The 15033-nt window shown below is 43.4% G+C and overlaps 1 protein-coding gene across 1 annotated transcript; it reads right to left on the bottom strand.

Annotated features, from left to right (window-relative positions):
• Positions 1–2442: 2442 nt before the first annotated feature.
• Positions 2443–4570, bottom strand: LOC130879275 (PRELI domain-containing protein 1, mitochondrial-like). The gene is made up of 2 exons (XM_057777579.1): positions 3876–4570; positions 2443–2454 (listed from the first exon to the last, which is right to left on the bottom strand). Exons 1-2 carry the CDS (start codon positions 4518–4520, stop codon positions 2443–2445), a joined length of 657 nt encoding a protein of 218 aa, XP_057633562.1. The 5' UTR covers positions 4521–4570.
• Positions 4571–15033: the final 10463 nt, after the last annotated feature.

The following is a 15033-nucleotide window of genomic DNA, read 5'->3' as shown; positions in this document are numbered from 1 at the left end:
CCCTCTATTCAGAAGTGTTATTTGAATGAAAAGTTGACTTTCTAGCAATCTGTATGTAAACACATGCCTACAAATATTCCTTCGCCCATTACACAAGTTGGTGGAACATACATAGGAGAATTTATTCTGATTCCCTATCTCCAGTCTCTTCCTCCCAGCATTCAATTCTGTTTTCTCCACCTACCTAAGTTCCACCCTTTCAACTAGGCCAAGGCAGTTTTTTATTCATTAACCAATAAAAGCAATATACAAACAAAAGGAACTCCAACACCATTTCCCCTTTTCTGTTTAAACAAAAAGGAAGGCTTTAGCTTTAACATAGTAAAATTACATATAACAAAACAGTTATCAAGCTAGAATTACAGAGAAAATGGCTTGCTTAATGGCAATGTGGACTGGCTGTCGCCCTTTACTCACAAACCCCATCCAAATGCTTGGTCTCCCTAAAGAGCCGGAGGTCGCACTAGCAGCATAGCCCAAAAAGCTGGCATTTTAAAACCACCCCTCAGGGAAGTATATATCTTAATTAAGGGAGCCATCTTAGGATTGGCAAGAGACTTGACTCTAGAGGGGCTCCCAGGTGCCCAGGGCGATGTCCCCAGTTAGTTCCTTGGGCAGCTGAGGATAGGGAACCTGAAATGGCCCTATCCTATAGCCATACTGATGAATATCTTGCATATCACCATAGAACCTTCATCTGGCGATGGATGGAGATAGAGACAGAGACCCACATTGGAGCACCGGAATGAGCTCCCAAGGTCCCAATGAGGAGCAGAAGGAGGAAGAACATGAGCAAGGAAGTCAGGACCGCGAGGGATGCACCCACCCACTGAGACAGTGGAGCTGATCTATTAGGAGCTCACCAAGGCCAGCTGGACTGGGACTGAAAAAGCATGGGATAAAACCGGACTCTCTGAACATGGCGGACAATGAGGGCTGCTGAGAAACAAAGGACAATGACACTGGGTTTTGATCCTACTTCATGTTCTGGCTTTGTGGGAGCCTAGCCAGTTTGTATGCTCACCTTCCTAGACCTGGATGGAGGGGGGGAGGACCTTGGACTTTCCACAGGGCAGGGAACCCTGACTGCTCTTCAGACTCAAGAGGGAGGGGGAATGGAATGGGGGGAGGGGGAGAGGAGTGGGAGGAGGAGGAGGGAAATGGGAGGCTGAAAGGAAGCGGAAATTTTTTTTTCCAATAAAAAAAATTTAAAAAAAATTTAAAAAAAAAGATGAACATCCAAACACACACACACACACACAAAAAAAAAAAAAAGAAAAGAAAAGGCTGATCAAATGAAGTTGGCAGTTGAGACTCACCATGAGCCAAAACAATAAATAAATCAGCAACATGAAAAAAAATAAAAATAAAAATAAAACCACCCCTTTTTTCCTGCTGAGTCAGGAAAATCTCTCTGCAGCACACCACCAGCAAACAGCAAAAATCTGTGTTAAACTTTCTCTCTCTCTCTCTCTCTCTCTCTCTCTCTCTCTCTCTCAGGAGACAGAGACAGGTGGAGCTCTGTGAGTTTGAGGCCAACCTGAGCTTCAGAACAAGGTCCAGGACCGGCACCATAGCTATACAGAGAAGCCCTCTCTCGAAAATAAATAAATAAATAACACACACACACACACACATATATATATATATACACACACACACACAGAATCATGTTCTGTGGCCAAATAGTTCTTGCCACTCACAGGATAGAATGTTGTCTACTCTCTCTGAGCCCTTAGTAATACTTAACTTGGAGTGTTATTATATGAGCCTTAAATGAGATAATACCAGCAAAATCATATTACCTTTGCCTAAATTATAATCCATCTCAGCACAAACTATCATTATTTTAATTGCCCTGATAATTATTCATATTATCCCTCCCCTTAACTGTTTGGTTGCTATGGAACTGAACAGCTAAGATGCTGGTGTTTACTAAGATACATTCTCCACTGGGCTGAAAATGAGCAAAGGGTCTTGTCACATTTCTCCGTCCTTGTGCTTATAATCACTTACAGAATGCTGTTTAGAAGCAATCCCAATATATAATTTTCTCTGTGTTACTTTGTATAAACAGTCTCAATACTTAATGTTCACTTACTGTGTTTTGTTTTCTTAACGATTTTGTGAAAACACAGGACCATGTCTTATTCATCAGTGAGCTCCTTGGCAGCTCTTAGCAGAGTGCCTGGATGATATGAGGGTTCACTAAGTATTTGATTGAATACACTGTTTATACATATTTGCATTGTAGTTTTGTTTGCTTGCTATTATTCTGTAGATCTGTAGTATTTTCCTTTTTAGGATTCCCAGAAACTAAGGACGATGGAAAAAGAAAAGTAGCACTTGCCAGGACCAACAGAAATATGCACTGTTCATATTAGTATAATGCATATATGAATATGTATAGGCATGAGCAGTAGAAGTGATCACTAACGATTCTCAGGCAACATTCTGGAATAAAGAACACAGTTTTATTGTCAAAATAATAAGAATGCTATAAGGATCCTCAGGCCTGTGGTATTGTTCTGAGCCTTTCTTAGAGCTTCAAAGAGTTCTTTGGGAATGAATGCATGATTGACTGTTCAGCACCATCCCGAGTCTTCACAGCAGCTGTATGGTTCCAACTGGAGGGGAGAAACATGGCTTGTCAAAAGATTTCAGGGGGCAAATCCTGGGCTGATTCACAGATGGAGTCGGGTGTCTGACTTGAACATGGTAAATGTACTCTACTGGGCTGGAAAACTCTGGGTAAAGAAAGCAGAGTCTAAAGTAAGAAGTAGGCGTGATTCTTTAGAGGAAGAAAATCTGCTTTATTATGCATAAAAACTGTACGGAGGGATTTACTCCATTAGAAGCTCAGTAGTCAACAGCGGTCATCTACACACTGGGAAAACAGACAACAGTGATGTTCATCCCACAAATACGGATGCTTCAGCAGCTCTGATCCAGCCAGCACCAGAAGCCCAGAAGATCCCTGGAGAGTCACTGGTATTGACTCCATGTTGGAAATCTGAAAAAGCTAGAAATGGTGGCCAACAAAGGATGACAGAAGCAGTCCCACAGATGTGAAAGTGGGAACACGCCACACCTGCTGTTTCTTCCTTAGATGGCATTGTATCTGGGACACTTAGAAAATGCTCACTTTGGGGGTGGGTCTTACCCTGCCAGTTAATAATCTCTAGAGATGCCCTCACAGACAAGCCCGGAAGTGCATGTTCCACTTGGTTCTAAAGCCTATCAAGCTGGCAGTTCATACCATCCATCCTCCCTCATCAACCTGACACCCAGACACTCACTCATTAAGTTAATTATTGTAACTACCTGCTATGATACTTGGTGTAAAAAAACAAACAAACAAATGATCAGGATCCTTGTAAACTGAGTTATGACACAGGACTGGAGAATAAACTGTTCTTGAGAGAAGAATGTGAAGGTGTTCTGCTCACCTTGCCAGCCAAAACCAAATTGCTCTGATGGACCTTATGGGTAAGTCTAGAGAACAAAGCATTTGTGAGATCAACAGCTGCAGATCAGGAGCCAGGAGATGTGTTCATCCGTGGAAACAAGGCAACCTCCTCTTGTACAGCAGCTGCAGCTGAAGTCACCACCTGGTTAAACCTGCAGCAGTCAACTTCCTTCTCCACGATCCATCTATCTTCTACAAGTTCAGTGGAGTCAAGTGGAGATGTGGTGAGAGCCATCAGCCCTGTATCTTTCAAATTATAATCCCTCCAGGAATATGATACTGTTGGGGTTCACTATTTTCCTGAGAAGCAAGTCAATGATTTCCATGGCCTTTTTTTTTTTTTTTTTTTTGGAGGAGCATCTTTAATAATCAAGTACAGTGAGGAGAAGGGAGAGGAAGGGAGCACCAGCTGCTGCTGCTGCTTGGTGGCGGCCTTGTTGGCCAGGTCCTTGGCCTTCTCTGTAGCTGCCAGTGCCGTCTCCTTTGCTTTTTCTTTGGCCTCTTTGGCTGTCTCAACGAGTGTTCTGGAAGGAGCCTCCCCTTGTAGCTTGGCCAAGATGTACTCAAAGCCCTTCATCGTCTTGGTCACATTGCTTTTGAACCGGGCAAGGCCAAATTCCTGGATAGCTCGAGAGACACCAAATAAGCTGGAGGAGACCCAGGCTTCCCCACGGATTTCGGTCCAGCCGCTGTTGTCAGAGTTCACACAGTAAACACATTGTTCCTCCACCACCATCAGCCGGGCGTGGTTGATGTTCCAGGTGAAGGTGGTCATGGTCTGGTTCTGTGGGTCCACAATAGAGTCCTCCAGGATGTACACCGAGTGAGCAACGTTGGCAGGAAAAAGTCGCTCTGCCCAACGTGGCATCCTGTTGGTCTTGGTCAGGAGTCTCCGAGACAGAAGCTTCTGGTCAGGGGTCACCTCCCGGTGTACTATGTCTTCCGTTAAGACATGTTTGCTATAGGGATTCGGGTACCGTTGCCAGAAGGCAGCGAACACTTGGTCCCAGGAACTTCGGAGCACGCTCTGGCCCAGGAAATACTTCACCATCGTCCCGACCCGGACGGGCTCAGCACCCGTGCAGCATCAGGGTGAAGAGCCGGGGGTGGGAGGCACGTGGCTCGACGCACGCCCGCCAGGCTTGCAGCTCAGTCACCACCGCGCCGCGCCCTCCATGGCCTTTTCAACCATAATAGTCTTCACTTTGTGAATGAGGGGACCAATGTGGGTGGGTGTTCTGTTAACTTCTCAATGTATCTATCCCCATTACACATAACAGGAATAACTATAGAATGACTTTAGGGATCCACTGGATCCACTGTGAGTCAGACAGGCTAAAACTCCTTTGAGACTTGATCTCCACAAGCCCCTACGTTTACTGGCAGGGCCACATTGCTGTTTGGAGTCTCCTGAAATCCATCATTCTTGAATTTGTTGGTAAGGCAATTGCACATCAGACGATAGGAGAATCTTCTACCTCAGCAAAATTTCTGTGAGTTCAGCAGTGGGGAGCAGGCATCTAGCCCCACCTACCACCAATAAAAGATGCAAAGTGCTTTGCGGATTCTGGGGACAACTGAGCTTTTCTTTAAAGAGACCTGCGCTGCACTCTTGACTTGACAATAGCTGGGATAAGCCCAGTGGTGGGCACACTTTGGAAAGATGTTCATAACTAACCCTAGCAATCAAATTGCCTGTGGTGATAAACACTCAGGTAAGGAAGGCATGGATCCTTACTATGGATCATACTAGAGAAGGTAATGTCATTAGAACCCAGTTTTCACAAAGTAAGGAAATGCAAGGTGTGTTGACAGCCCTTGCTTTCGAAGGGACCTCAGAACCAGGCTATAGACTGAAAACTGGAACATGAGAAAGAGGAGTTTTATGTGTAGTCATTTGTTTTAATACAGAACATCCTCTCATCCCCCATTATCCAACTGTGTGCCCATATGTGAATGCTGTTAGACACTCCCAAGCCCTTAAAACACCCTTTCTATGCCTGGGCAAAGTGGGGATGATTTGTTACTTGAAAGCAGAGTCTTCGTCAGGTTTTCTCAGAGAGCAAGAACTACTGTGAGGTAGCACATGAAAGGACTTGGTATAGGGGTTTACACGATGTGCAGTGAAGTCTAAGAAAAACCATTGCTTCTGCGTCTGATTTCAGACTTGAGCCACTGGAGATTAGACAGGGTAGCGGGAAGGAAGGAAGCAGTGGTAATAAGACAGAGTGGGCCCCACTGGGATGTGTGGAACTCACAAGGACAAGTGAGGACACAAGACAAATGACTTCCAACCTCGACGGCAGGAGGAGTTCCAGAAGAAGGTGATGCTCTTGACCACGAAGCTGTATATGCAAACAGTCCAGGCCTCGGAGAAGTTTCAGGGAAAATGTCTTGAGAAAATGAGAAGCTGGGAGCCAGTTTACTGCCCGCCACAGGCAAGCAGAGGTAGCAGGTCCCAGCGGCCACAGTGCTTGGCATCGAAACAGCACTTCTGTATTCCAAATGTCATTGCAATTTCTCTGGTGGCCAGCCTTGATCCATCATCATACTGAGAAGTCATTTTGGTTCTTTATTGGTACATGGTAAAATGTCACCACAAAGTGCCAACTAACACAGGGCTGCTATCTCCTTGCAGAATTACTGTAAAAGGTTCAAGACAACACTTGCCAGTCTGATAGTTATGACGCACAGCCAATCCTCAATGATGAGAGAATGGCAATGCCTTGAGTGAAGGGATAATCTGATAGAACAGCCCTTTAGGACTTCTTATTCTTACATTTCCCCTTATCTTTTAAGCAGATCCCCTTAACTCCTCCCTCCTCCACCTTCATTTTTGAGACAGGCTATCTAGACATAGGTTGACCTGGAAGACTTCTTGATCTTCCTGCTTCAGACTCTCTAGTTGATTGTAAACATAACTACCATGTCCAGATCTCTAGCAGAAGAGAACCGAGAGGATGTGTGTAAGTCTATACGAAATTCATTAGATTGGCTTACACAATGGGAGCTAGGAAGTTCAGTGATGGCCTCTTTGTGCCAGCGAGACCAAGAACTTGCCCTCACTGACACACCAAGAGTCACATCTCTTCACTGATTTCAAATCTCCTCAAGTTGACAAGTAAGATAACAATCACATGCAGCTTATAGTGTACCCCCCATACTAGGATTTCTTCATGGATCCTCACCCTACCCTCTGGAAGAGGCCCAGTAGGCCACAGATCTTAATATATCAGAGGGAAGAAAGCTGAACCCTGGTAACTGGCTCCAAGCCTTGCCATAGAATAGCTGTAACCCAACAATTAATTAGCAAAATGGTCATGCTAATGATCTGCCATTTTACCCAAAAGTATTCAGTGTGGAGCCTCACTAATAATTAAGATGGATTTCCTATTAGTTTGGCAGGGCAGAGACTAAATTTATACTGAACATTAAGAAAAACTATAGAAATGCAATATTTCTGGCTCTCTAAAGTTTGTGGGTGTAGATTCAATTAAAAATACAATTTTTGTCTTTATTATCACACAAGTCACCCCAGAGTATGCCTATGCCAGGATAATGCAACCACCCTGACTTGATGGTAATGTTCTAAGAAGACACTCCTCTTTCCTCTTTGGTTCCAGGACTATTGAAACAAGGGCCCCAAAGAAACTGGAATCTCCACCAGGCATGGCGTGCCTGAAGAAAGAAAGCTCTGAGGCCTAATGCTAGCCACAGTGGAAACATGTCCGCTGGAGAGAGGCTTCACCCTGATCTCACAGTCTTGTTAGGCCACCTTGCAGAAGAGCCTGAAGCCTAGGCAATGGCTGGGACCCCACCTTGACGGGGACTACTGCTTAACTCTGCACATTCTTATCCTCTGTTCAGACTTAAAACTCACGTCAGGACCACAAAGACAGTCCTGCAGAGTTTCACTGGCTCTCTTTTTTCTTCCCGATGTGACCACAGGGAATCATCATCACCTCTTCCTGCTCTAAAATGTTGACTCTATCACTCCCCACTCCAAATCCTTCTGTGTGCCCCATGCATTACCGCTCAAATTCATAGCCTCTTTTCTTTTGGTTATTATTGTTACATATATATGCAAATCAACGTATAAATGCACCTTCTGAGTTTGTTTAGTAGTGCTTATGTGTGTACTTTTAGGACTGACTTCTTAATGCTGGTTAACCATTTAGGGGGCTCATGTTTGAGGAAGGCTAATTTCCCACCTTGCAGCAGTTGTTAATGTCTGTAGCTCTTAAACTGGACATCTACAAATAGAACGACACTAGACACCCTATCTGTCGCTCTGCCCCAAACTCAACTCCAAACAGAAGACCTCAGTGTGAAATATGAAATGCTAAAATTGCTAGAAGAAAATATAGACAACACACAGCAAGATACAGCTGCAGGAAAGGGCTTTCTGACTAGGACTCCAGCTGTCCAGATATTAAGGCCTACAACTGATAGGTGAGATCTCATAAAAATCATATATATTTAAAATGGTCTATTGGGGAAGGGTGGGCAAGCCTAGCTTGTTAGGGTTAGCAGGGCCAAAGCTTTGTCCTAATAACCTGGTAATAGTAACTCTTGCCTCGGTGAAGGACTGACCCAGGCTAAGCTGCAGAGCAAAGACATTTGTGTCTATGCTGAGGAAAGCTGGAAAAGGTAGGGCTGGAGGCACCTCAGTTTCAAAAGACAAGGTCTCCAGTGATAGACAGTCTCCTTAGTTCTTGTGTCTGCTGTTTTCCAGGTTACTTTTCTCTCAACACAATGTGCTGAGCTTCACGGTATCGAATTGGGGCAGCCTGGGGACTTGGTATGTCCTCCATCTCACACTTGTCTTGGAACAGCAAGTTCCAGGGTGCCTGCATCACCCAGGACTGGGGGCGATCAATCCTTTTGTAGAATCACAGAGGCGCTCCAGCCCTGAGGACTTCTAAGATCTTACAACAACATAGCCTTCCAGAGAAAACAAACTTGCTCACATTCGCACAGAGGCACAGACATGTTGGGATCAATGCTCCCCATCTTCGGACCAGTCTAGACCAGAATTTAGAGAGAACTTCATGCACTGGTTCTACTGGAGGCAATCACAAATTCTACACTCCCCTTTCCACGGTTCCTGTGAACGGGCTGTAAATTGCCAGCATCCGTCTTGCCTTGAAGCTTTAAAGCCCATAAGCTCTTTAGTTGACATAAGCAGACAGGACTCCGTGTGAATGTAGAAAGGAGACCAGAGGTTAAGGCCTGCCAGAGGGCTTCTAGAGGACTCGCAGGACAGGCCACTCCCAAGCAGCTTCCAGTAGCTCTGTCATCCTTTCCCTGTCCCTGTTCCTGCTTCCTCTTCTCTCTCCCCACCATCCTTTCCCCCCTTCCTCCTCTTGCTCTCATCCCCATCACGCACATCAACCCCAGCTAAGGCCACCAGGACTCAGAAGGACACACACTGGTCCAGCATAAGAATCCTCCATCCCCCTCCTCGGGCTACATGCTGTGCCACTTTTACAATCAATTTCACTCATCTGTCTAGTCTTTCAACACACATTTTTGTACTGCTAGCTTATGAAAAATGTAGCCCCCACCCCCACCCCAGATCAGAGTTTAAACCAATACACCCCCAAGGCCTTAGTATCTCCCTTCAACAGAACACACAGAGTTCTTCAAAGCATCAGTTGATTACAGATTTATCTACCTTCCCTTTACCCATCCTTCCCTCAACCCCCGAACTACCCTGCCAGAGCCTAATAATTTTTCTTCGGCAAGCAGAAATGGTTCGTTGCCTTACGTTCTAAACCCTCTGACTTTGGAGTAGGCCAACGAGAGTGTAAACAAGCACATGACTCCTTGGCAAAAATGCTCGCTATGTGAAGCTGGAAGCACTGTTGTCACAAGGCAGAGCCCACTTTCATCCCCGCCACTGGGAAAGCATTTGTTGTCTTATTGCCCAGGAATGATTTCCCCATCGGCAGTGGCAGCCCGCCAGCCAGCACAGTCCTCCAGGTCACAATATCAGTTGGCAGACTTCAGTACCACCAGGCACTGATATTTCTATTTTTGTAGGAGGTGCTGGGCTGGGAAACAAAACTGCAGAATCACAAACTAATTCCTATTTACTTCAACTGTGAATTGCAGTCCGGCTCCAGAGCCTATGGAATTTTCAACTCTCATAAATGCAGCACGCCAGAGATGCCTGGAAGCCTTGCTGATTGAAGTCAGCTGATGGACTTATCATTCCCTTTAATTCCCACAGAGGGTGGCAGGGAACATCTCTGTAAATCTGTCTCTTAAAGATACGGAAGCAGCCCAGCTAGGGCATCATCGTCATCTAAGCAGAACTCGGGATGAACACAACAGAGATACAGCTTGTGTGGGAAAGTGAGTTCTCTAGGAAGAGGTTCTGAGACCGCTAGCTACATCTCCCAAAGTATGCTCCCTGCACCTGAGACAACTCGTCATCCACTCTCCATGATAACTCTCTCTGGGAAATATTTAAAGTTAGATTGGAGCCAGCGTGGAGTAACGGGGCCATACTTGCTTTCCCACGGTAAAAGAAAGTGGAAAAATGTATGAAATATCAGTTTTCAAGACACTGAACTTCAGGCAAGGAAAGATGAACGAGGTTATGAAAAAATGACCCTAGTAAGTGCCTCAACCTCCCAAACAAGGCTCCACAGGCTGCAGTTCAAGAATGGAAACATGAGGCAGATGCGTCCTCTCCCTGAGCCGAGAATGGGATTGAGTTTGTGAGACCAAAGCACCTAGAGTTTCTAATATGCACTGCAAATCTGGAGACCTCCCATTGAGTGATCAGCTAAATGCTGGTCAGGGCATGCATGAGCAGGAGCTGCATGAGGTCAGTGCACACACGAGCAGGAGCTGCATGAGGTCAGTGCACACGTGATCAGGAGCTGCATGAGGTCAGGGCATGCATGAGCAGGAACTGCATGAGGTCAGTGCACACGTGAGCAGGAGCTGTATGAGGTCAGGGCATGCATGAGCAGGAACTGCACGAGGTCAGTGCACACGTGAGCAGGAGCTGCATGAGGTCAGTGCACACATGAGCAGGAGCTGCATGAGGTCAGTGCACACATGAGCAGGAGCTGCATGAGGTCAGTGCACATGTGAGCAGGAGCTGCATGAGGTCAGAGCACACGTGAGCAGGAGCTGCATGTGGCTGCTGAAAGAATCACAGGAGGAATTTGAGGTAACAGCACCAGCAATCACCAGCCAGATCCGTGAGGCAAAGAATAAACACACAGAAGAGACTTTCGTAGTGGGGGAAAGGAAGCATTCCACTAAAATATTGCCCCAGTCCTGTTTAACAAGTCTTACAAGCAAGATCCAAAAGGATAGAAGTATTCCCATATAACTGCATCCCAGAAAAAAATTACAATATCTAAGATCTGCTACAAGATTGCCGACCATACAAAAGAGGAAAATATAGCCCATAATAAGGAGAAAAATAATTTAAACGACTCTAAAACTCACACAATCATTAGCATTAGGAAAACCACTAAGACAGCTATTATAACCAAATTCTTTGTATTGAAAATTAAACAGACTCATAGAAATTTAAGAAAAGCATCCTAAGCCAGCATCTAGAAATGAAAGCTACAAAGTATGAGATGAAAACTACTTGGAGTAAGATTGACAAAGTAGATCAGGCACTGAGGAAGAAAGGATGGTGCGTGTAAAAACACCAACAGGGACCAGGGATGTGGACAGGGAGATAAAGGATGGAAAGGAATTCTTAGAAGTTAGTAGAGCTGAGGGGACCACACCCAGCGTTCTGGAGGCTAAGGCTCGAGGATCTCCATAAATTCAAGTCCTGCCAGAACTAGAGTGAGACCTATTTAGAGACAGAAAGGAAGCGAAGGGAAGGAGGAAGGGAAAGAAGGAGGGAGGGAGAGAGAGGGAGATGAACTGGAGAAAAAAGAAAGAGCACCACTGTGGGCACTATAAACAATTTAACATATGTGTAATTAGAGTCCATAAAGCAGACAAATATTTGAGGAAATAATATCCCACAGCATATGTATAATTAGAGTTCATAAAGCAGACAAATACTTGAAGAAATAATATTTCAAATTTCCAAACCATAAAAGAAATCTAAGGTTAACAGGTATGTGTGAGTGTGGGGTGTGTGAGTGTGGTGTGTGTGTGAGTTTTGGGAGAGGGGAATCCAAGGGTCAAGTTGCTTGAATAAACCATGCAGAGAAACAGGAACAGCAAAGAAAGAAAACAGCAGACTTCTCATTCACAAATTACAATGAGGAGACAATGGGACAAATCCTCAAACTACTGAAAAAGGGTTCAGATCAGAACGCTGTGTTAAGAGGAGATATCTTTCAAAATTAAAGGTAAAATAAAAAAAAACTTTCTCAGGAACAGAAAAGATATTTTGCTATAAAAATATGAGGGAAAGTATACAAGACCGAAGTAAATATAGACACAACGGAATGAAGAGCTTAGAAATGCCAGCTCTGTAAGTAACTATGTAAGATTTTTTATTATCTAAATATTATATACAATTTTAAAAGAAAACAATTCAGTATTAAATTTATAATATATAGTTTTATTTATTTATTCATCTATGTATTTATTTATTTATGAGCTACTCAGTCAGAAAAGTTACAGCTCCCCTGGGATTGGAGATTAAACCTTTATACACCCAACACGCTGAGCAACTCCCTCTACAGAACATGCAGAGGAACGCATGGTTCTTCTAAAGATTGGCTTCAGATTTACCTGTCTCTTCCCGATCCCTGACCGATGTCTGCCTGCAATAACAAATGAAAGACAACAATGTCCTAAAGTCCGAGATTAAATAAATGGAAGCATGTTGTTGCAAAGTTTCTATAGCACTCATGAAATGGTCTTATGTAACATTCGGTTGCAGAATGTGGCAAGTTAAAGATAAGACCTACAAACCCTAATCCAATTACTCCAGTCAAGTAGAATTATAAGTAACAAGCAACAAAGAAGATAAAATAAGACCATAAAATTCTTTTCCCTCTCAATTTCTAACTAAAGAACTATATTCTATACAATTTTCTAAGACACTGAAAACAATCTGTAGAGACTTCAGGAAGGAATTGACAGGACAGGGGCAGTAGTGGAGGGAAAGAAGTCTGTGAATTAACTGGAAGACAGAGTAGATGCTAGAGGAGAATGTAAGGATTTAAAGGATTGTGAAAATCAAGAGGAATTGAGGAGACAGAAGGTCAAACATAAGATATTTAGCAGAAGAGAGATGTGAAAGGATGGAAGAAGTGGGTGGGGAAGAGTCTGAGAAACACTGTCTTCTAGACGTGGGTGTTGTACTGCCTGTACCAGACCTACACAAGACGGAGCCCATCAATACTCTACTGGGAGAGGGGAGGGGATCATGAGCTCCCACCCTTAGCTAAGAAGCTATTGGAAGTCAATGGCCTCTGGATGGCAAAGTCATTTTTATTCAATCTAGCTACTGGTACATTGCCCATGATCAAGTGAATGATCCCATAACCATGCACATGTGTTGTATGACAGTCCTTTCCTGGGGAGATTGAACACACTCAGCTGCTGACCCCAGACAGGGAACCCAGAGCAGACTGAAGGAGAGTGAACCATGACTCTTATTGGGGTTAGTGACAGGAATATGGTGAGGGGTTACTTACAGGGGGAAAAAAGGCTAAAGGACAGCTGTGTCACCAAAGCCCACTCTAACATGAGTGACAGCTCACAAAAGCTTCACGTTTTCACAAAGCTCGATAGCTTGGAGCGTGTCCTCTCCACGTGGTTCTACTGGTCTAAACCCCTTCCAGGAAGCTCAACTAGTCTTTGAGTCCTCTTTGCAGCTTGGCTTCTTAAAGAGCAGCCCTCACCTAGCATGCAGGGGACCTTGGCAATCCCCAGAGAGGAAAAAGGAGCATTTTATAGAGGCATCAAAAGATGTGAGTAAAAATAGAAGACCTGCTTTGTTGTTGGATAGAAAAATTCTCAGGGCTGTGGTGGCACACTCCTTTGGTCCCAGTACTCAGGAGGCAGAAGCAGGTAGATCTCTGTGAGTTCAAGGCCAACCTGGTTTACAGAGCTAGTTCCAGGACAGGCACCAAAGCTACACAGAGAAACCCTGTCTCGAAAAACCAAAATAGAAAATTCTCGGGTCATAAAATTGTCAGTTTTTTCAAAGTCGATTGGAATTTTTGAAATACCTTTTAATAAAATTGCCAAATTGAGGACAGAGAAATGGCTCAATGGTTAAGAACATTTATTGCTCTTCCAGAGGATCTGGATTCAAATTTTACAACCCACTGGGCAGCTCACAACAAACTGTAACTCCAGTTCCAAGGAATCTGATGCCCTCTTCTGTCCTCTGTGGCTACAAGGTACTCACATGGTACACAGACATACAAGTAGGCAAAATATCCACACACATAAAAATAAAATTAATAAAATTAAAAATAGTGATCATTTAAAACTTAAACAAGCCAATTCAAAGTTTTTATGAGAAAAATTTCAAATTGCTAAAAGTGCTCTCAAATTTAAAATGCATGAGTAGATATTAACACATAGTAGAAAACCACAATAACTTGTGCAATGTGGCACATAAGTTAATAAACAAATATATTATAATTCAAATACAGTCTCCGCCCAAATATATTTAGACAGTCAGTAAATTGGCAATGCAGCATTTCAAATTCATTGAGGAAAATATTAGTTATTCAGTAATACTGTTCAAACAATTGAGTGGCCTGATGGTGAGAAGGGAAATTGAATCAGACCATACAAAATTAATTAAAAATAAAGCAAAGATATGAATGAGAAAATTAATTTATAAAAGTACTGGAAAACTAGACCTTTGTAACTATGTTGTAAAACTCACCCATGAAATAATACGTTAATAAATTAACTCTAGAAATGTGTTTTTGCACGAAGATTTATATATCAAAAGATACACCATAAAGCCATCATGTAAATAAATGAAGTGGAAAAAAAAGAAAATCATATTTAGACAAAGGCAGAGCCCTAGTTTAATATTAGTAAGCACAAATTTGCAGAAACTGGCAACAGAAAAATAATAAAAGATTGTTTTCCAGATATATATCTTTAAATTTCATAAAACAGATTTTTTTCATTTTGCAATATACCTTTCTAGCACCTTAATATAACAGTTGCTTCCTCTTACTGAAACTTTTTTGATCTTTTCAGGCCATATTTCTCCCACATCTCTCTTGTTTATTTTTTTAGCTATCCTCAGACACTTTATTTAAGTTTGACCTTAACTGGTCTCTCTTTAAGGACAAGCCTATGGTTGATCAGCATATTCGAGTCAACCACCTGCTATCCAAAGAGAACATGCAGCTTGAACCAGGCTTAGTTTAAAATATACCTAGAATCTTATTTATCTACACTCTCTCCTGGCTGTATCATGAAGGCCTGGCATGTGCCCTGATGCTACTCTTTGATAGATATTGATAATGAATCACATCAGTTTTTCATGTTGAATCCAGATACACAGAACTTCCCCCTCCGTCAGGACCGACTCCAAGGAGGTCAAGCGAGTCTAGATCTGTCCCGCCTTCATCTACCCTCCC

This window comes from Chionomys nivalis, chromosome 8 (assembly GCF_950005125.1).
Source record: "Chionomys nivalis chromosome 8, mChiNiv1.1, whole genome shotgun sequence".
Taxonomy (NCBI): domain Eukaryota; kingdom Metazoa; phylum Chordata; class Mammalia; order Rodentia; family Cricetidae; genus Chionomys; species Chionomys nivalis.
The sequence above is the reverse complement of the archived record's forward strand: the minus strand, read 5'-3'. Positions and strand labels throughout refer to the sequence as shown.

What these genes read in the sequence shown, in the direction of transcription:
- LOC130879275 (XM_057777579.1), bottom strand. Translation starts at nt 4,520, where the DNA reads ATGGTGAAGTATTTCCTGGGCCAGAGCGTGCTCCGAAGTTCCTGGGAC.